Source organism: Falco biarmicus, chromosome 5 (assembly GCF_023638135.1).
Source record: "Falco biarmicus isolate bFalBia1 chromosome 5, bFalBia1.pri, whole genome shotgun sequence".
NCBI lineage: Eukaryota > Metazoa > Chordata > Aves > Falconiformes > Falconidae > Falco > Falco biarmicus.
In genome coordinates this window covers 56,004,771-56,024,417 of record NC_079292.1, presented here as the reverse complement: position 1 = coordinate 56,024,417, position 19,647 = coordinate 56,004,771, and the positions used below count along the sequence as shown (strand labels likewise).

Sequence of the window (19,647 nt, the reverse complement as noted above, 5' to 3'; positions counted from 1 at the left end):
AGTCCAGAGCATATGGGTTACAACCAGCTGCAGGACTTGCCCACTCCACCTCAGAGACACAGAGGAGTGGGCTGTGTTTGTTTACTCACCATACCATGAGGTGCTCTCTCATCTGGTGATCCTTACTTGATAACTTCTCCCTTCTTACTTGGCTATTGGAGGTTCATGCAGGCTATGAAAAAGAATAGCTACTAGGAGGAAGTTCAGTTGATCTATCCTCTCATTTCTTCCCTGCTCTGACAAATTGATCTCTCCAGCAGACTTTGAAGGACAATCCCCTTCAATTTGAAATGTTCTGTGTCTCAGGGCTGCCTGTGTTGCCCTTGTAAAGAAACAGTGTTTCTCAGACATTTGTTAGTGAAGGGAACTGGGGGTGTGAAAGAAGCCTGTCCTCTTTATACCAGCCTTGCTCACTGCTGCAGATTCAGAGCACAGCTCAGCTGCTCCCAGGAGTCACAAGCTCCTTTTGCTCTTGCTTTCTGTTCTGTATATTTCAACGCAACTCTCTCCCTGCTGCAGCCACCCCCTTCATTCCCAGCTTGGCTCCCCAGGCTACGTCCTTCAGGGATGAGTGTGCAAGGTACTCTCTGATGAGGCCTATGTGAAACCAGCTCGTAGATGGAAGAGGTGTGGGGAGGAGTGTTGATTTGCATTTTTTGAGAATTGCTTACTCAGACTTTAAGACTCTTCAAAAGATCTCTTATGACAGTTTTGCTGAGCCCTGAGACCTGAATTTACCTCTCAAACTCTTGCTATTGTTCCTAAGCGTTTTGTGCTTACAGCAAACACGGCGCATTTATTCCTAGTGTGAGCAGAGTTGGTGAGAGTGGAGGAGCACAGCTCACCATGCCATTCCCCAGTCTGATCACCATGTGATACAGGCACGTGGCTGTGTGTGGTTGACCTAGTATTAGGATCAAACTCACTCTGTGGAAACAGGTAACTTACAGTCTGTTGCTCTTGGATTCTGCCCAGTGTGGTATATGCCCTTTAACAGACCCTTTTCTGTTCGCCCGCTCCTTGTTATCATCCTCCACTGCACTGTCCAGTATAAAACAAACACTCCAGGGCAGCTGCCTGTTGCTTTGTGCGTACCATGCTCTGTTCATTTTTACTTCAAGTTGTACCACTCTTGTCCAAATTCTCTCCTCACTGACTGATTTCTTTCTTGTGCTGAGGTGCTCTGTTATGTTGGTGTCTGTGTTATGCATGTTCTTTTGTTTCCAGTCAGTAATCTCTGTGGGAAATGCAGGCCGACAGACACTGACCTCCTGCAGCCATCCTTGAATTTTCTGTACTGGAGCCTTCATCAGACAACACCTTGTAGTCAACAGAGAGGTGAGGCAAAATTGTATTGATTTCTCAGTTAACCTCAGTGAGGTTGTGGCGTGGCCATAAGAGACTGTATTCTAATTGTCTCAGCAGGTAAGGGAGATTTTTCCCCTTCCAGATGCAGCATCACAGTTAACAAAGACCATTTTGTATTTGGGATGCGGTTTTCTAGGTTGAGAGATTTTTTTTGGTTGTGTTTGTTTTTGCTGCCTTTTGATGATTCAAGAATTTGGCTGCTGAGAGACAGAACCACTGTATTTTTCTTGTTCGTAAAACACAGCAGTGGGCATTTGGTGCCTTGTTCGAAATGTTCTGGTATTGCCATGGTTCAAAAATTAAACAATAACAGAGAACAGCTCTAACCAACCTTCCAGCTGTGTTAGCTGAAGGCTAGTCATTTTATTAGCTGGACAAGCAGTCGCTTTTGCTGGAGGAGATGAATACCAGCATAGCTGGGTAGCCTTACCCTGATGAGCCATGGCAGCTGAGACTGCCTCACTGCAGCAGGGGTGTGCTCTGTGCTTCTCTTCTGCTTGTCAAGCTGGTTTAACCTGTGCCATCCCATCAGTCTCTCTGATTATGTTTCTCCCACACAGCAGTGGCTGTGCTGCTCTCCGATGTGCCCTTGCTAGAGCTCCTGCAGAAGATTCTAGAGCGCACCTGGTTGTGGTCCCCTCCCTCTGAACCTACTTACCTGTCATCTGAAGATGCCTTGCTGTGCTCTGGATGGCTGTTGGTTGCATCCCTCTTACTTTATCAGCACCGCTACAATACTGAGGTTAGAACCTCTCTAGTGTTCAGATCCAGGGAATGGCTAAACCTTAAACAAACAAAAAAAATTCGAAAAAATCTTCCTTAGCAGAGGAAAGTGGTTTGCCTGGAATCTGCTTGCCTTGGTTGCTCTTTTGCTATCATCCACAAGTTACTCCCTGCTGCGCTTCTGAAGCAGGACTGGAAGCTAGCATGTTGCTGAAGGCTGAGACCTGAATCACTGGAGAGTTAAGAGAGGGGCAGAATTCTTGGGGGGGAAAGTACATACACAGCCCTCGTAATCCAAATCACTTCCCACTTCAGGACAGAGCAAAATACATTTTAAGGCCTTTCTCAAGGGAAGGCTGGGGGGTGGGAGACACAGCTCCCATGTTGTAAGGTACTTTCTTGTTACTAAAACGATCAATAGTGGAGCAGTCAAAATCCAAACCTATTATTGGCAAGTAAGTGTTCAATATTAGCAAGCTCTTATGAGTGTGGGCAGCTGTAATTGTATTTGATGATTTGCAGTCTGACAGGACATCTAAGCAGGAGTTGTCAGCTGATATTAGAATTACAGCTTCAAGGGAAGCACTTTCTAATGCCAACACAGGGGATAATGTTACCTTTTGAAGTATCTACCCAGGCGCTTCTCCCTCTCTTGATATGCAGGTAAACAGCCTGTCATGAGCTGTGAGCTCTGCTCTTGCACTTATGCCCAGCAGAGCATGTTCTTTGGGAGGTGGTACACCTATTTGCAGATGTGTAATCACATTAACCACATTAACCACACGTGAGCATCTGCATGGAGGGACAAGTGTTGGTTTTCTAATGCTGAGAGAAGATGTTTTGCAAAAGGCCATCCCAGACCAAAGTCTGCACCTGTCACTTCACGGGTGAGCTGCCTCTGCTTAGGTCTTAGAGCATGGGACTTGTATGGACTGTCAGCTGTGTTACTATGTGATGCGTAGTCAGACCTGCCCATCCTTGCTCTACAATTTACCTTCTCAGTTTCCAAGTCAGGGCTGTGTCTGCATAGTCAGTGTTGTGCCAGTCCCAAAAGGGATTAAATTCTAGTGGCTAGTGTTGAGCTTCACCTTCTGGGAGTGACTCAGCTCATATCGATCCTTGAAGTGCAATCATTTAGCGGTTTATAAACCTGTTGTTTGGCTTCAGCGATACCTTACTGGCTTGATGTGCTATGATGTGCATTCCAGAATCCTTGCACCAGTGATGGGGAAAAAAGCTACAGATACAGGTAGCAAATGGAAGTGGTTCAAGGCTGCTTCAGTGTTTCTGGTCTGCTGAGGGAAAAGGAGAGAGGGGATAAAAGGAAGACTCACTTCTCTTGCTGCTTTCTGCTGTTCAGTATAGCTGAAGCTCCACAAAACATCCTGAAGGCCCTTGTAAGAGAGCCTTTGGCCTTCATGTCTGTAAATGTGAGCTGATGCCAGGCTGTCTCCCTGACCCTGCAGGTTCCCCTCCCTTTTGTAGAGGGAAACAATGGCTCCGAGAAATGGCCACATTCATCTCCTACATTAATAGCGAGGACTTGCCTGGCCGTAGCAAGCTTGTGGCTTAACTGTCACTGCTACTGGCTTTAGTAGAAGCCTGTGGATAAACACAGGTCATGGATGGTAGGCTATTAAAGCCTTTGGCAAACAAATCATCACTGTCACCCTGTTGCAGGAGGTACTCCTAGCTCTTCTGTTGAACATTTCTGTCTTCAGAAGATGGTTTGAAGGAGTCATCTCTGTGGTCCTTATGCCTGCCCTCCCATGCCAACTCTCTGCCTTACTGAAGAGCTTGAACCTTTCTGGGGCTCTGCCAGATCCAGATCTGCTGGATTGCTGTGTCAGTTGCAGACTGCCCTCTCAAGGCCACCTTTCCTGTTTCCCCTAGTTCCCAAGTCCCTAACCTCCTCTGCTTCCTTCACCTATGCTGTAGTTCCTAACCCTGGACTCTCTGCAGGCTTCCCAGCTCCAGCAGGCAGGGACAGATTTTTGTCACTGGTGACTTTTGACTGCCTCGTTCCTCAGTCTTGCTGACTCGCTGTGTGACTAAGGTACAGCCGTGTTTGGTGATGGCTCTTCTTGCTACCTCATGTGCTCAGCAGTCTTGACAGCCATGTCCCAGACAGCCTGCAGGGAGTAGTGAGGGCGTGACAGGCACACAAGTTGCACTGTGGTTTGGAAGCTGTACATGGCTGGCAGCTGGTGGTGAGTGAAACTTGAGGGCCCAGTGGTGTAACTCGCCCTTCTGAGTCAGACTCCTGAGACCCTGTTGCTGATCCTTGTTCTTCAGTGGTCATCGTGGGGTAGTGCCTAAGGACTGGAAGTATGTAAAGGAGCTTTTTACCTGGTCCAAATGAGCACTGTTGTTCATTCTCGTCTAGGTTCACCAGACACTCTCTCTAGACCTAACGGAAGTCCTGAATGCAGTCATCTTCAGGAAGAAGAAGCCAATCCTACTGTTAGGTATTTTGCATCTGTTACAGGGATTTGACTGGAAGCAGCCACTAGTACCATATTACAAGCAACAAGGGAGAAGTGGTGACTGTGGAATGGGGTAGTGGAGGTGCTGGTGGGAGCCTGGAAGCTTTGGTCCGTTTGGCTTTGCAGATATGTAACTGGTGGTGAGAAAGGGCAGAAGGGAACTCTGGAGTTCTGCTGTGTTTGGACAAATCTCTCCTTGGAGTTTGGTAGTGACATCAGGAACTGAGCATGAACTGGGAGGGATAGTGTCTCACAAGGAGACGATGAACAAGGGAACTCATGTTGCCATTCCTGTCTGCAGCTGTCAGCAACTGCTGGGAAACTGGTGGGCCCTTAAGCCCAGATTTTTTCTCTTCACTCTCTTCTGTGCTATTGCACGGGCACCAACACACAGGGTGGGGGAGAGGAAAGCATTGACACACACTAACAAGTGGCTCCCTGTCTAGTGAGCATCATGCAGTTCCTGAGAGCTGTCCTGCAACAGAACTTCTCTTCTCTGCTGGTGATCGTTGGCCACAACACAGCCCCAGGTGCTACGCAACCACAGCCATCATCACTGCAGGATGCTGCCTTGCACCCCCTTGCCACGCACCAGGTCTTCTCGCTTGTTGTCAGTTTGCAGAACCTTTTGGTGCATGTCCAGTTGCAGGTATATAAAATGTGACTTTTGGAACAACACTAGTGTTGGGTTTTAAGCAGGAACACTAACACAAGAGCCCACCCTGTTGCAGAACCTAAGGGGCTGCCTGGTTTTTTTTTTTTTTTCTGCCTGCGTTTTCCACCCCTTACAGACATGTGATGAGGAGGAGGGAAAATGTTCTTGCTGCAGCATGGTGCAGTGAGAAAGAAGGTAAATCAAGCTATGCAGTACTCCCTGCTGCTGAACTGGATAGCTGAAATTCTGTGTACTAATGATGATCTCTGTTTTCCCATCTCCTGCTCTGCAGGGACAGCACACCCATAGGACAGAGGTGGGAAAAGTGTAACAAATCCCAGTCCCTCCCCCATGCTCCTGGCAAGGTGCTTTAGGGGGTAGTACATCAGTCTACATTTAATTTGCTCAAGTGATGTTGAGCTCCAGGGGTAGTACATCAGTTTACATTTAAGTCTCTCAAGCGATGTTGGGCTCCCATCTTTTATTCTTTGGAGGCTGTTACTTAATTATTTTTTTAGTCTCAGGATAACTAGTCATGCCTTTGTCTGGCTCCTTGACGTGACAGATAATTTGCAGCATGTTACATCCTGTGAAGGAGATGAAGGGTGTTATTTTCCTGCGCTGCATGCTCTTCAGATCCTGCCACTTTATGCATTTTCCTCTTGCAATAGCTGTTGACTCTTTTGGGGCTTTTTTTCTTCTTCTTTCCCCTTTTCGTATTTCAGAAAGACTTGCTGCTCTCTCAAGCTGTGGTTGCCTGCCTGGAAACCTTAGTGGAATACCTGTATGTGAAGAACCAGGATGTTGGTAAAGTCTTCCTGCTCTTTCCTCTCCTGGGTTTCCTCCCTGCAGTGATGTTGAACTCTTTGATCTCCGTCCAGTAGCACCCTGGAGCACATGGTTAATGAGTTTATGCCCAATAAGAAAAATCATTTATATTCCTAAAGTTAATCATGCGCTTTGTGGGATGAAATCATAGTGCTCGATTCCCCTGCAGGCATGAGCCCTCATTTTGGCTCTGGATGCTAAGAAGCTTTCCAGAACTAAGAAACTCATTCCCCACCCTCAATATGGTAAGAGTGAAAGGTTTAGGAATGGAAGGAGTATAGGAGAATAGTCTTTCACTTCCAGGCCAATTGTAACAAACCTTTAGACCATAAATACTGGGGAAGGAGGATCTGATTATGATGTGTTTTACACATGGACAGTGGTCAGTTTGGCCCTGAAGGAGAGGAAGGGATAACAGGGTACTAGATAGCCTTAGGGAATGGAAGCTGGAAATTCTAGCTTTCCAGGGGCAAATGCAGACCTTGGTTTCTGGAGTCCATGTCAGACCTGATGTATACCATGCTAGCAATATAACATAGTATGACAGTGTTATACAGTCCAGGGGGAAAATGGAACCTTCTGCTTATTGTCAGCCACCTGCCACAAAGTTCAGGTGCTGGCTCTGATCTTAAAGCAGACAGAAAGTTCTCTGTCTCTGACCTGTTCCATTCAGCCATTTAAACACTAAGAGAGTTGGGGATGGAGTGAATGAACACCAGACAAAAGGGACACTAGTGGGAGAGAGAAAGCAGTTCAAACGAAGATGTAATACTGCAGATGAATGACAGCCAGTAGCTGAAGGGAAGCTATTAAAAGGCTGGATTGGAAAAAAAAAAAAAAAAAAAAGGTAGCATGTTATGGGGAGGTTCCACTGAGTAGCATGTTATGGGGAGGTTCCACTGATTTGGGATTAAGCTAATGAAATGCTGCTTCAGCAACAGCTGAACCTGTCACTTTGGCTGCCTAAATTCTTGCTGTGGTGCAAAAGTTCACAACAGCAATAACAGGAGTCTCCTTATTCCAAGCAGAATAAGGGTCATAGCTATGCCTGACTGAAAGATGCGAGAACACTGGAAAGAGTGTGGCCTGGACTCTGCCTCTAGGAGTTGTCTCATTTGAGGCTTTCTAAAACCTTCTCGGTGCAGAGATTTTTTTCCAGACGTGCAGGGCAAACTCAGTGCACAGTGCTTTTACTTTCTCATTTCTACCAGCTGGAAGATAGCCCCCAGACATTTTACATTATTTTTTAGTGTTATTTTCCCAGAGAAAAGATTCTTTGAGTGGCAATAGGGAGGTTATGTGACTGCCAGTGGAAAAGGGACCTTTCTAAAATTCTAGTGAGTTGCCATGGTTATACCATGTTATACTTGTTCAAACTTGTTATACAAGTTATATCAGCTGACCTGTTGTCATTGTCCATCCCATGCTCCTAACCTGCAGTACATGCAAGGTAGTAACACAACTGTAGCATCCAGTGAGAGACTTCATGCTGTCACAGGTGGTGACCTTGAGCCTTACCTCTGTTATCATATATGTTCCTTAGCAAGAACATTTTCTCTCCTGATTGTTTGCATTGCTGCCATCAGCCTGGCTGGTCCCAATAGTACACTCTCTGATGCAGATTCAGGATCGGTTTATGCAGCTTATATTGTAGGACTTCCTTCATTCCCCAAAGGGTATTCTGCAGCTAAATAAAACCCATGGTCAGGAAACTTGTCCTCATATTGAAACCAGAGGGTGTTATTTTTGAAACCCTTGGCTAAAGATATCCCCTTACTGTTTTATGACATGCACCCCAGGAGAAGGTTTCTCTTCCTGTACCAGCACAAAGATGGACAAAATGTATTTTCTGATTTAAAAAGCTATTAAGCTTTTGTCCTCATGACTGAACTCCTGCCCAAAGAGTGACAGATTAAAAAGCAAGTAAGAACAGAGCAAAATATCCCCTTAGTGTTTCACAGTGTGGGGTCTAGAAAAGAAAACTTGGGGTCAGTATTGAAGACTGTGCTTATCCGGGTCCAGCCTGTCACTTGGCCAGTTTTAAAGCTGTTTTTGATTGGCTTCTCCTTCTCTCCCAGCTCTACATGTTGCTTCACAACCCTGGCACCGATTCCTGCTCTTCACACTACTCGATGGGAGCCAGAAGTCCTTTCTGCAGCCAGAAGTTCTCAGGCTGATGACTTTGGTGAGCAGGGAAAGGGCAGGCTGTTCTCCATTTTTTCCAGTATGTCAGTATAGTGCATGTAGGTCAGTTACTGGAACTTAAACCCTACGCACACACAATCTTAGATGCTTCTGTGACTTTGTCTGGCACTATATTCGTGCCCTATAATAATGGTACTTTCAAGTGAACTTCCCTTCCACACCCTGCAGAAACTGACCTCGCTGTTAGTGAGCACATCCTGTTCTTCTGGTGTTTGTAGCATTTATTTATATCATCTAGGACCCCTGGGGAGGAGAGGGGAAACCTACAGAGAACATGCAACTGCTGTTACCAGTCAGGGAGCGTGCTGTGGCTCTCGGGAGAACAGAGCTCTGCTCTGTATCACAGCTTGTCTCCCCATGTCCGACCTCACAGACCTGACTTTTCAGGGCAGGGAGTTACCGCAGTCAACTACACTGCTGTATGTGGGGCCTGGGAGCAGGAGGGGGAATGTGGGCCTACCCAGCAGAAATGCTGAAGATAAGGCCCCCATGGCAGTGGGTAAGAGGGAAGGGGTTGTTAATATGAACCTGCCTCCTCCAAATACAAGATGAGTCTGTGAATATTTGCTATTCTTATTTCACTTTTAAAAGGTTACCTGGTTTATTTCAGTTCCTTCCTGACCTGAACCAAAATAAGTCTGATTATAAATCAGAGCACTGTCAACACAGATATTTGCACTGGTTCTGTTAGAAGTGGTATAAAAATCAGGCCTGTGCTTAAGGTGCTGCAGCATCCCATTACACAGAAGAGGTCTTTTCAGGAGATGAGTCACTGTTGGAGTCGGTGGGTCTTTCACTGTTTAATGCCTCTGTGTTTTCCTTTGTTCAAGTTTCTGAGATATCAGAGCAGCAACGTTATTTCTCAAAAAGAAATTAGCCAGGTTCTCCAGCAAGCAACAGAAGTCAACTTAGCAGAGCTGCCTGAGGCCACAGCTCGTGCTTTTCACCTCTTCCTTTGTCAGGTAAGAGAGCAGTGACTGCATAGGAAAATGAGAATGGAATCCCTAGGGGTTTGCTTTAGCCTGTGGTGGGGAGCCATAAACTTCCTTTGAGGAGGTTGTAGTAAGATGAAGAAGAATCCTGCGGTTGCTAGCTTGGCCTACTGCCTTGAGGGGTGTACAGTGAAATCAGAAAGGGAGTGATGCCAGCAGCTGCCTAAAGTGTGTCATCATATTGCGTGGCCTCTTGGTTCCTGGCTCAAAATCTGAAGGTCTCATTGCTCTGTGTGGAGATGAGGGAGGGAGGTATGAAGGAACAAGCCCAACAGTTTCCTGTTGGTCTGGAAATCATTCTTTCTTCTGGCTGCTCAGATTCAGAGCAGTCATTGCCAGGTGGAGCCAGTGCAGTCAGGGACCATTCAAAACTTGCTGGAACGCCTCGTGGGCCAGAGGACCTCATCTGTAAAACGTCAGGACATTGTGTATCCTTTGCTGGGCAAATGCCTTTGATAGGGGATGTGAGAGTGGTAGGTGTAACAGAGAGGGAAAGAATACTTAACCTGCTGCTCCTTCCTTTGTTCCAGCTGAAGGCGAAGAGAATTGGCGAAATTCTGAGTGGTTCTACACTTGGCTAACTTCGGGGTGAAAGACTTCATCATCCCCCAAATTTGAGAAGACATTTGGGAAATGAGGAGACATTTGGGATGAAAGATGGGTCTGTGTGCTAGGATTGCATTCATCTATATGGCAGAGGTAGTCTGATGAAACGGGAGCAGGTGGGGGAGCCTGTGACTTCAAAGCAGTAACGATCCCTAGAGGATGAGCAATCACTTAACCTCTGTCTGCATGCTAGCTAGTGCCGGTATGCCCATGAAGTTGTGGAAACCCAAAGATGGTTCGAGTGCTTTCAAAGTACAGCGAGCATTCAGAAACCACTGAATGGAGTTACCGAATGTTGTTCTGCTTGTCATTGGAGTCCCCTGCTGAGAAATGAGCCCTCCTCTTCTCCAGGGATGGAGGCAGGGCTTGCTCCCAGATCACTTGTGGAGGAGGGAGCCTGAAGCAGTATTTGTTTATTTCTCAAACTGTCTGCTTTTGCCTTCCTGTTTTCATCATGCCGCATTGCCTCAGACAGGTAGCGGTGATGGAAGTGGCCGTGGGCAGTGATTTCCTGTTGGGGTGGGGACTTCCTCCTTTGTGGGATGCTGTCATCAGCCACGTGCAGGGTATGTGGTAGGTGAGGTGTTTGCTGCCTGTGAGGAGTAGCTTGTCCTCATGTTTACACCCAGTGTGAAACAACCACTCCATGGTGGGATGCTCGGAGCATAAGTTGTTCAGGTGGAGACCATCCAGCCCCACGAAGTTTGTCTCCACTGCCTTTGCTTGTCTGTACAGGGGTGAGGGAAGGTGGGCAGGAGGCCTCATTACATTGCTAAAATTGCTTCTCATTTCTGGCTTTTCCACATAGGAAGAAGCCTTCGAATCCTGGTTGTTAGGAAAAATTTTGGATGTGCTTGAAGTGCAGCAGTGGTGGCTACTTGAATAAGATAGTCATGAACATGGAAACAAAATCCTCTGATCAAAACCAAGCTTTGACCTAAGTTTTGTCAAGAAAGGACTTTCTTCAGGTTCACTTACACTGGCATTTCTCACACGTGTTGGGGGGGAAGGGGTCCATGGCTTGGGGGAGGGTTGGTTTAGTAATGAAAGCCTCCTGTCAGCAATGTGTCAAATGTGGGAATTCCCGTAGCATGCTGGAGTTTCAGCCATGCCTTCCAATCATTTTCCTCTCATGCTGTCAACGACAGATGTCTGGGAAGTGTGGCAGTGTCTCTCTCACACATCGGAGACTGAAATAAGAAGAAACAGTGCACTCAGCAGAGGAACAAGGCAAGAATGGAACAGGAGACCCCATCCTGCCATTTATTATTAGAGAGAAGATGGACAAAGGAAGTAATTTTTCGCTCATTTTCAGAAAAAGTTTTGTTGAAAGTCATTTATAAAGCCCAGTTACTGAAATGGGCTCTTTGTTATCTGCTCTGTGTGGGATGAGGCTTGGTTGATGCTCTTCAGTTACCAAGATACCGAACTGCCTGGTGGAAACAGCGTGGCAGAGGGGTGGCGGGTGTGACGGAGGCGCTGGGCTCACCTGCCTCGGTGTAGCTGGCGGTGCTGCGGGCTGGCCCCCTCCTCCGGGCCGGCGGGGGTGTCCGAGACACAGCCAGGAGCCCTGGGGAAGCAGATGCGCTGCTCGTCCCGCTGGGAAGAGGAGACTTCTCCCAGGTCACGGACGGTCCCTCAGGCTGCCTGTTGCCTCCAAGCCCTGCAAGCGCCCCGCTCCCGCTGGGGCCGTAACTAACGAGGCTCCTTCCCCGGCGGACCGGCAACGGGAGCGGCCGCGGGGGGGCGCGGGGCCCGGCTGCCCCCAGCCCCGGCGGGGCCGGTGCGGGACCGGGGCCGGTGGCGGGGCGGGGCGGGAGCTCAGGAAGTGACACGGCGGGGCGGGGCGGCGGCAGCGGCATGGCAGCGCGGCGGCCGTGAGCGCCGATCCCGGTACCGGCCCCGGTTCCCGGCCTGCAGGTGAGGGGACGCGGCCGCGCCGCCCCGCCCGGCGGGGGAGGGCCGGGGGGAGCTGGGAGCCCTCCCCTCCCCTTCCCGGTGGGGCTCAGCGGGACCGGCGCGGGCTGCCCGGCCACGGCGGGGCGGGAGGGAAGGGCGGAGATGGGGCAGCCCGCGGCACGGGCGGGCGGGGCGGGGGTGGCCGCTGCCGGAGGGAGCCCCGGGCGGGAGGGGAGCCGTGCAGCCGGGGCGGCCCCGGGGACCCTCGGTGCAGCGGCTTTGCCCTTGCCCGAAGGGCTCTGCTACCGCCGCCGGCTCCCCCCTCTCCGCCCTCGCCGGAGCCCCGCGCAGGGGCTGTGCGAGGAGCCCACCGCCGGCAGCACCGGGGGAGCCGGCCCACCCCGCCCGCCGGTTCCCATCCGCTCCGTGCCGCCTGCTGCGGCCCCTTGGCGCGGCCCCGGGTGGGCTTCCCACGGCGCGGCCAGCCTGGGCTCGGCTGATCCGATTTCCACGCCTCCGTCCCCGTGTGATTGCCGCTGCTTTCAGCGGTGCTTGAAAGGGGACCGCGGCCGCCCGGGCCCCTCGGGGTGCTGCTGAGCCCCTCCAGCGGGACGGGAGGCACGGAGGCGGGCTGGGACGGATCCGCTCCTGGTGGAAATCGCAGCAGCTCGCTGGCTTCGGCCGGGGCTGCCTGATCCCGGCTGGCGGCCATCCCTGTGATGCACAAGTGCAGGGTTTGGTGGTTAAGGGACTTTGGAGGCAAGCAGGTGTAAAGGGCCGTCGTGTTATGGAAGCAGCTGGTCCTGTAAGCCCTGGAGAGGAACATCCTAGCAGAACTCTGAGCAGCTTGTGTTTCACATCCAGAGCTTTTGGTTCGGCTGTGACAAGAGATTAATTCTCATCTGGTTGACGGAGGAGCGGCTTGGAGATGAATTTGTGGGGCGGGGAGTTTTCATTCCTTGTTTTGCCACGGTGTGCTCCAGGGGCAAGCTGGCTTATGATGCTTTTCCCCCTGCGTTTCAGTGCCCTGCAAAGGGGATCGGGGGGATGCTGCAAAAGTCCCTCCTGGGAACCGAAGTGTGCCAGCGTGGCTCTCCCTTGCGAGCTCATTAAGTGAATAAATCCCAGGGATGCTCAGTTCAGATGGGGCTCCTGCAGGAGAATTTATAAAGTCATTAAAAACACGTTAATGGAAAGTACTAACCATCTATAACACAGCGTCTGTTGTCATGTCTTTGGAAAAACACGTCTAAATTAAGAGGATGGGAGACAGCGAGACAGACTGGTGGGCTTTCTGCTGAAACAACCAGCTGGCCGGGGCTGTGAGGGTATATTGATGGAAACTCCTTCCCATCTGTAGCATCAGGCTAGACGCTGGCTCCCTGGGCTGCTCTGGGAGCACTGGGCAGGGCCAGCTTTAGCAGGGATCTCTTCAGGGAAGAGCAAGAGGGAAGCGTGGAGCAGATTTATGGTGTTTCTGTCTCATCTCATCCCTCAGCAGGTGGGAAGACATGAGGGAGGGTTCATGGGGAAAGCATGGAGGAACATCTTCAAGAAGTTTTGGCATCCTCGTGCTTACGCAGTCCAGCCTGGAGAGGAGGGAATGTTCTCTGTTATTAAAATGGGGTGAAATGGGCAGGACAGCAAAGGGAAACTGAAGCTGGTGCCACATGGCACGAGCAGCCTCACTTTCCCTGCAGGTGTGGGCAACAACTGGATCCTGCTTCGTTTTCACTGGGGTGTTTCAGCCCTGATGGACTATGGCAGTCAGTAGCTTTGGTGTGAGAATAGTATCAGCAGGGAAGGGGTCAGATGAAAAGGTGATGGGCTTCTGATATGGTGTGGTCTTCCAGTCCTCCTCTTCCAGCCTTGTTCTGTGACACAATCTGTAGGGCTGCTGCAGGAGGATTTGTAAAGTCATTAAAAACATTTTCATTGAAAACACTAACCATCTATACTGTAGCACCTGATGTCATGTTTCTGGAAAAGCCTGTCTCTGTTCCGAGACCCAGAGGCAGCCAGGCAGGCTGGTGGGCTTTCTGCTGCAGTAACCAGCTGGTCAGCAACCACCTCGGCTGAGAGCCATGCTTTGCTCTTCTGCTGCCTGAGCAGGGGTTTTTGCAGCTCAACACCTTCTTCCTCGGAGCGGCCTCAGGGCCTCCTCTGGCCACCTGTCTCCCACGTTGGAAGGGGTGGATGTGGGAGCCCTGCCCAGGCGCTGGGACTGCTGCAGGCAGCGGTTTTGCTGTTTGCTGAAAGCCTGGTCTGGAGGCCACCAGCTGCCTCCAACGTCTCTCTCTGGTTCTCCACGAGCATGGCAAATAGCCAGCCTGGTCCTTATGGCTGTGTGTCTGATCTGAGGGGCAGTCACATTTTGTGCTTTCGAGTTGCTGCTTTTACTCCTCCCCAAGAGCCTGGAGAGAGTGAGCAGCTGGGGGGGCTCTGCAGAGGGAGGACCCATACCCCATCACTAGGCTAGGCCTCAGGCCCTTGGGTCGTGGTTTTTGGCAGGGTGAAGCAACCTGTTGGAAGCCAACCAGGCTGGTGGGTCCAGCAGAGCATCTGTTTGCCCAGACTGGAGTACTTCACCTTACATCCTCGGCTTGTTGGTGTGCTTTGTGGCCTTCACGGTGGCTGGAATATGCCTGAAGCCTCACACCACAGCGGGCAGGGGGGACAGACCCCAGGCCTGGCGTGGGAGGCTTGTGCTGCCATCCTGGCTCTGCATCACATCCAAAACACGTGATGCTGAGCCCACACCTGTGGACAGCTGTATCTTCCTCTGCAACGCAGATTGTAGTTACACTGATCTGTTCCTTTCCAGGAGTGCTGCCTTTTGCAAAGCACAATAGCAAAATAATGCAGAGGGTTTCTTGTGTTCGACGCCGTTTCCCTGGCTGTGCTGCGAAGGCGCTTGGCTCAGCCTCGCCGGGAGGTGCCTGGTGGGAGCTGCCGCTGCTCCTCGCTGGGCTGGAAGAGCTGCCAGTGCTGCCTGCTTTGCCTTGCTCCTGGGCCCGAGGTTGAACAACCCGTATTTGTTTAAAAAAGAAAAACAAGAGGAAAAGAAAGTATCTAGATTTGTTGCAAAGAAGGGATTTGTTTCTGTCCCAGTGTTAGGGCATCACAGAGACAGGTTCAGCTGGGCAGGCGAGCTCGGGCTTGGGAGGGGAGAGGGGTGGCAGGGTGAGGGCAGCTGTCATGGCCTTACACACCTGCCTTTCCCTCAGGAGCACGAGGCAGGTCAAGGGATGCCTCTGAAGGAGCTGCTGCTTCTGTAATTGCTGGTGGCCACTGCTCGCCTCTGCAGAAACCTCATCCCTGTGGACAGGCTGCCTCAAGTCCTGCCTGGAGGCTGAGGTATCGCTCTCCTTTTCAAGGTCTAAGCTGTCTCAGGGACCAGGGTCCTCATTCTCAAGGACCTTCTCCTCTAGCCTCTCTTCTGCAAGCTTTCTCTCTCTGACAGGCTCTTGTGGCCCAGAGCAGCGGAGAGGGACGTGCCTGGGGCAAAGGGTGGGAGTTACCAGGTCACCCAACTGCTGCTTTTCTGCATGGGGCCCGCAGCTGGCACCTGGCTTGTAGCGAGGGGAAGGGTGCAGGTACCAGCACCCCAAGAGGTGAAGTGAGATGGCTAAGCTGGTCAGGCCTGGTGCTTGAAGGAGAGGTGGACTTCAGCCCCTTGGTGATCCTCCTCCTCCCTTTGGCCCTGCTGCTTTGGTGACTGGGCTGCTCTAACTCGCAAACCCAGCAAAAAGGTAGCTGTTATTTTTGGGAGAAGGGGTAGGACTTAATTTTTCTGCTGGGTCAGTGCTCAGTCAGATCCCTGGGGGCCCAGCCGGCAGCAGAGGCAGGTAGAGAGGAGGGGGAGACCGGGGCTTCCCCTGTAGGGGAGGGCGGGCTGGCTGCAGCATCACCCCGCGGGCCTGCTCTGGCCACTGTCTCTCTCAAACCCCTTGTGGGGGCAAGGGAGAGGCGGGCCAGGACCCTGGCGCTAAGGGCAATGTGGTCCTGAGAGGCTCGTGTGACTTCTCCCTTTGGTAAGTCTCCTCACTGGTCATTGATTTTGTTGGTCCATTTTGTTCCAGGCTGCAGCGGCTGACATGGATTTTCTCTTCATCTGCCCCTTTGTGCTGCCACTGCTGCTGTCCCGGGGCAGCTTCGCAGACCTGGAGAAACAGAGGGTGGACTCTGGCTTGGAAATCTGTATCCTCTGCAGCCTGCCCCTCGTGCCCTGCATACGTGCTCGTGCCTGCTGAGGCCAGAGGGAGCTTGTGCACAGGGAAGGAAAGGGTCGGAGACCATGGAAAGAGGCACAGGGGAATGGAAGAGAGAGGACCCAGAACTGCTGGGCAGTTGCCTCTTTGCCCTTCTGTGGAAGAGCTTTAGCTGAGCTCCTGAGTTTACTAACCAAGCGCCTGGCTCAGGGCAGAAGCAGAGATGAGTTTTTTGGTGGTGCCTGGTGTTCCCCCGAGCGCAGCACTTTTCCTTTCTGCTCCAGCATGCTGGGCACATTTCCCAGTCCGTGCTTGGGAGCAGTGCAGCCAGGCAGCTGGCAGAGCATGCCTGCGGGTCTCAGTGCTTTGGGGTCACTGGCTGGGATGACGGAACAGGGCTCCTGGGTTTGTGACACTTGGTCTCCTCTGTGCCATGAGCGTTATTGCCTATTAGGAGGTGGGATAATGCAGGCTCTTCTTAGCACACAGCAACATCCCTTGGAGAACAGGCAAAGTACGAAAAGATATTAAATGTGCGTGCTTATGGAGACATGTATGGGGAAGGTGGGAGTTTGTGGTCCTCCCTCAGCCCATCATCCAGAGCAGGAGCTGGCAAGTAGGAAGCTCCCCAATGAGCGCCCAGCGTTAAGTGCCCCGCTGGGGTGTCTGGGCAAAGGGGCTCACTGGAAACCATAGTTTCATCCTGGCTTAGGTACTGCCCCCCAGCCCTCAGGCACCCCGTGGAGAACCTGGGGGGGCTGGGATGGTGCTGGGTGCTCAGTGGAGGGGGCGAGCAGGAGCATGGTGGGATCATGCTGGCAGTGCCCTTGACTGTGGTGCAGATAAGAAGCTGTTTGAGGTAAAGCGCAAGGACCAGATGAACGCACTGAAGAACCTGATTGAGCTCAATGACGTCAACCAGCAGTACAAAATCATTGACATCATGCTCAAGGGACTCTTCAAAGTGAGCCGCAGTGCTGGATGCTCTCTGGGCTCAGTGTGCTGTGGGGCCATGGAGGGTGGGCAGGAAAAGCAGGGAGAGCCAGGGAGCCTCCGTGGGTTCAAAGGGAAGAGATGGGTGGGCAGGTGGGCTCTAGGACCTGAAGGGAGGATTCCATGGGGCTTCCAAGCGAAGTGGCTGGAGCAGCACCTCTGGGGTACAGGTAAGGGCTGGCTGGCTGGGTCAGTAATCAAGGGCTCTGGCAGGTGCTGGAGGACTCCCGGGCTGTGCTCATCGCCGCTGATGTACCTCCCGACGGGCCTTTCCCTCAGGATGAGAAGATAAAGGATGGTAGGTCCTCTCCAGTCCTTGCCCCACTCCCTTTTCTAGTGCTCTGGTGCATTGCTGACATTCTTTCTGGGACCCCTGTGTACCCGACCAGACCTGGACTGGTACGTCTCTCTCAGGCCCCTCTTGCTGTCTCTCTGACCAGTTCATATGGGGGAGCCTGCCCACTTGCCCTCAGCTTCCCCATCTCCCAGCGGGGATGTAGGCACCAGCAGGACAGGGCATGTGTGCTGATGGCGCTGGTGGCTGTCCCCACAGCGTACTCCCACGTGGTGGAGAACACCGCCTTCTTCGGGGACGTCGTCCTGCGCTTCCCCAAGATCGTGCACCACTACTTTGACCGCAACTCCAACTGGAACAGCCTCATCCGCTGGGGCATCGGCTTCTGCAACCTGACGGGCGTGTTTGAACAGGGACCCCACTCCCAGGTCCTGGGGCTGGTACGGCTCCTGGTCCCCCCCTGCCGCATCCCCTCTCTGCTGCTGGGGCTGTGGGGTGAGGTTTTTGGGGTAAAAGGAGGGCAGGGGGAGTGTACTCCATGTCTGATGGTTGTCCTTGGGCTGAGGGATGGGGGAAGAGCATGGAGGGGGCTGGTGGGGAGGAGGGGACCCTGGTTGCAGGGGGGTGTGGGTGGGAGGTACCACTCCCCGATGCGGTCTCCGCTTTGCTCTGCAGATGGCTCAGGAGCTGGGAATCAGTGAGAAATCGCCTGATTACCGTAATCCCTTTAAAACGGACCACTCTGAGGTAAGACAGCAATGCCACTGGCTTGCCCCATGGGCTTGCCTGGTCACATCACAACTCCAGGCAGCTGGCTGGGGAAGGGAACGGGTGGTTTGGTGGGGAATGACCAAAAAACCCCGGCATGGAAGAAGTGTGACTGAAACACGCACGTCAAATTTCCCAGCTGGGCTGCAGCTGGCTTTGGGCATCTGGTGCCATCTCCCCACTGCTATGGCCATCATGCCCAAGGGGGACATCAGGACCCCATTTGCTTTGTGCTGTGTCTGACCTCAAACCCCCTGGCACCGTGGGGCTCGTGTGTTAGCTTCGGTGGGTTTGCTGGGGGGTTGTGCCTCTGGGAGGCTGTGGGCACTCCCCCATGATGACCCCCCGCTGTCACCCCACAGTTTTTCCCCAGTGCGGACACCTTCCAGAAGGCGCTACGGGAGGAGGAGAAGCGGAGGAAGAAGGAGGAGAAGCGGAAGGAGATCCGCAAGGGCCCACGCATCTCCCGCTCGCAGTCGGAGCTGTAGCACACGGGGGCTTGCACCTCGTGGCGGGGGCGATGCCACTGGGATGTGGAGCGGCGTGCTCCCTCTTGGCAGCCTCGAGCTGGTGCCCGGCGGTCCCCTTTCCGTTTGTGCCGTGGGTTTTATTTTGTTGCCTTTCCCTTTCGTTTGGCGGGGGCCGAGTGGTGGTGCTGGCGGGTTGCCCCAGTGGGGCTGAAGCAGGGTACCCCTTCCCCAGAGCCAAAGCACAGTGGGAAGGCAGCGGGGCCATGCCGTGGGCTCACGGGGTGCTGCTGCCTGTGGGGAAGTAGGGCAAGGGGGACATGGTGCACCTGAGCCCTGTGGGGAGCCCAGGGACCCCTCCCCGCCTCAGCACGCCCCGCGCTGAATGTGCCTCCTCCGTCGTGGGTGGGCTGGGGAATGCGTCATGCCAAACAGCCTCATAAGCGATGCTGCTTCTCTCCGTTTTGGGATTTTTGTTGTTAAACCGGTGATCTCATTGGCACCCCCCACCTGGTTATACCTGGTCTGCCCAGCCGCTACCTCTGCCAGCTCAGCTCTCCACTCTTCCCAGCAGCTGTTTTACCGCATTTCATCAGCCAGCCGTAGCTGAGAAGGCCAACGGCATCCCACCCTCCCACGTGGCTACTGCAGGGCATCCCAGCAGGGAGGCGAACATGCGGTGAATTTTTGGGAAGGTGGGATTTCAGTTCTTGGTCCTCTTTGCAGCTGGCAGATGCCTGTAGCGCAAGCCGAAGGTGCTGGGGAGCCCGCCCTGAGCCCCGAGCCCTGCGTCCCGCTCCTGGCCTCGCCAGCGGCGCGGCCACCGGCATCGTCCATGGCCGCTGGTGGCTCTTGCAGAGGAACCGTCCCTGAGCAGCAGGTGCGCCGTGCCGGGCTGGGGGCACCGTGGCCGTGGGGAAAGGGGAAATGTCCAGGATTTATAACCATGGAGCCGGGTCCGTCTGGTGGGGGGTGGCAATGGGTGCGTGTTTTGTTTTTTCTTGAATAAAATTAACTTTTTTTTTTTTTTTTTTTTTTTTTTTAAGTAAAAGAAGCCCGCTCTTGCTCCCGTTACTGGTGGGCGTCGGGTCTGGCGCCTCCGGGGGTGAGGGTCCGTGGGGAGCTGAGGGGGGAAGGAGGCGCCAGCGCGG

At 52.6% G+C, this 19,647-nt stretch overlaps 2 protein-coding genes across 6 annotated transcripts in view; both read left to right on the top strand.

Moving 5' to 3' along the window:
* MEI1 (meiotic double-stranded break formation protein 1) overlaps positions 1-11,226 on the top strand; it is a 39,175-nt gene extending 27,949 nt beyond the window's left edge. The window contains exons 23-31 of the mRNA XM_056341699.1: positions 1,228-1,338; positions 1,929-2,110; positions 4,478-4,559; positions 5,024-5,226; positions 5,958-6,039; positions 8,139-8,245; positions 9,096-9,227; positions 9,576-9,685; positions 11,012-11,226. Coding sequence (XP_056197674.1) covers positions 1,228-1,338; positions 1,929-2,110; positions 4,478-4,559; positions 5,024-5,226; positions 5,958-6,039; positions 8,139-8,245; positions 9,096-9,227; positions 9,576-9,685; positions 11,012-11,057 — 1,055 coding nt within the window. The 3' untranslated portion in view covers positions 11,058-11,226. The remainder of the gene's footprint in view (positions 1-1,227; positions 1,339-1,928; positions 2,111-4,477; positions 4,560-5,023; positions 5,227-5,957; positions 6,040-8,138; positions 8,246-9,095; positions 9,228-9,575; positions 9,686-11,011) is intronic.
* CCDC134 (coiled-coil domain containing 134) lies at positions 11,144-19,533 on the top strand. Of its 5 annotated transcripts, none has more exons than XM_056341697.1 (8): positions 11,144-11,183; positions 13,318-13,319; positions 15,845-15,962; positions 16,816-16,937; positions 17,180-17,264; positions 17,520-17,701; positions 17,937-18,008; positions 18,392-19,533. In XM_056341697.1, exons 1-8 carry the CDS (start codon positions 11,144-11,146, stop codon positions 18,515-18,517), a joined length of 747 nt encoding a protein of 248 aa, XP_056197672.1. In that variant the 3' UTR covers positions 18,518-19,533. The 5 variants fall into 5 exon arrangements, with proteins under 5 accessions (XP_056197672.1, XP_056197670.1, XP_056197671.1 ...); XM_056341695.1 differs by lacking the exons at positions 11,144-11,183; positions 13,318-13,319 and adding exons at positions 11,648-11,783; positions 14,990-15,119 and having other exon boundaries at positions 17,520-17,689; XM_056341696.1 differs by lacking the exons at positions 11,144-11,183; positions 13,318-13,319 and adding exons at positions 11,648-11,783; positions 14,990-15,119 and having other exon boundaries at positions 17,520-17,756; positions 18,392-18,529.
* Positions 19,534-19,647: the final 114 nt, after the last annotated feature.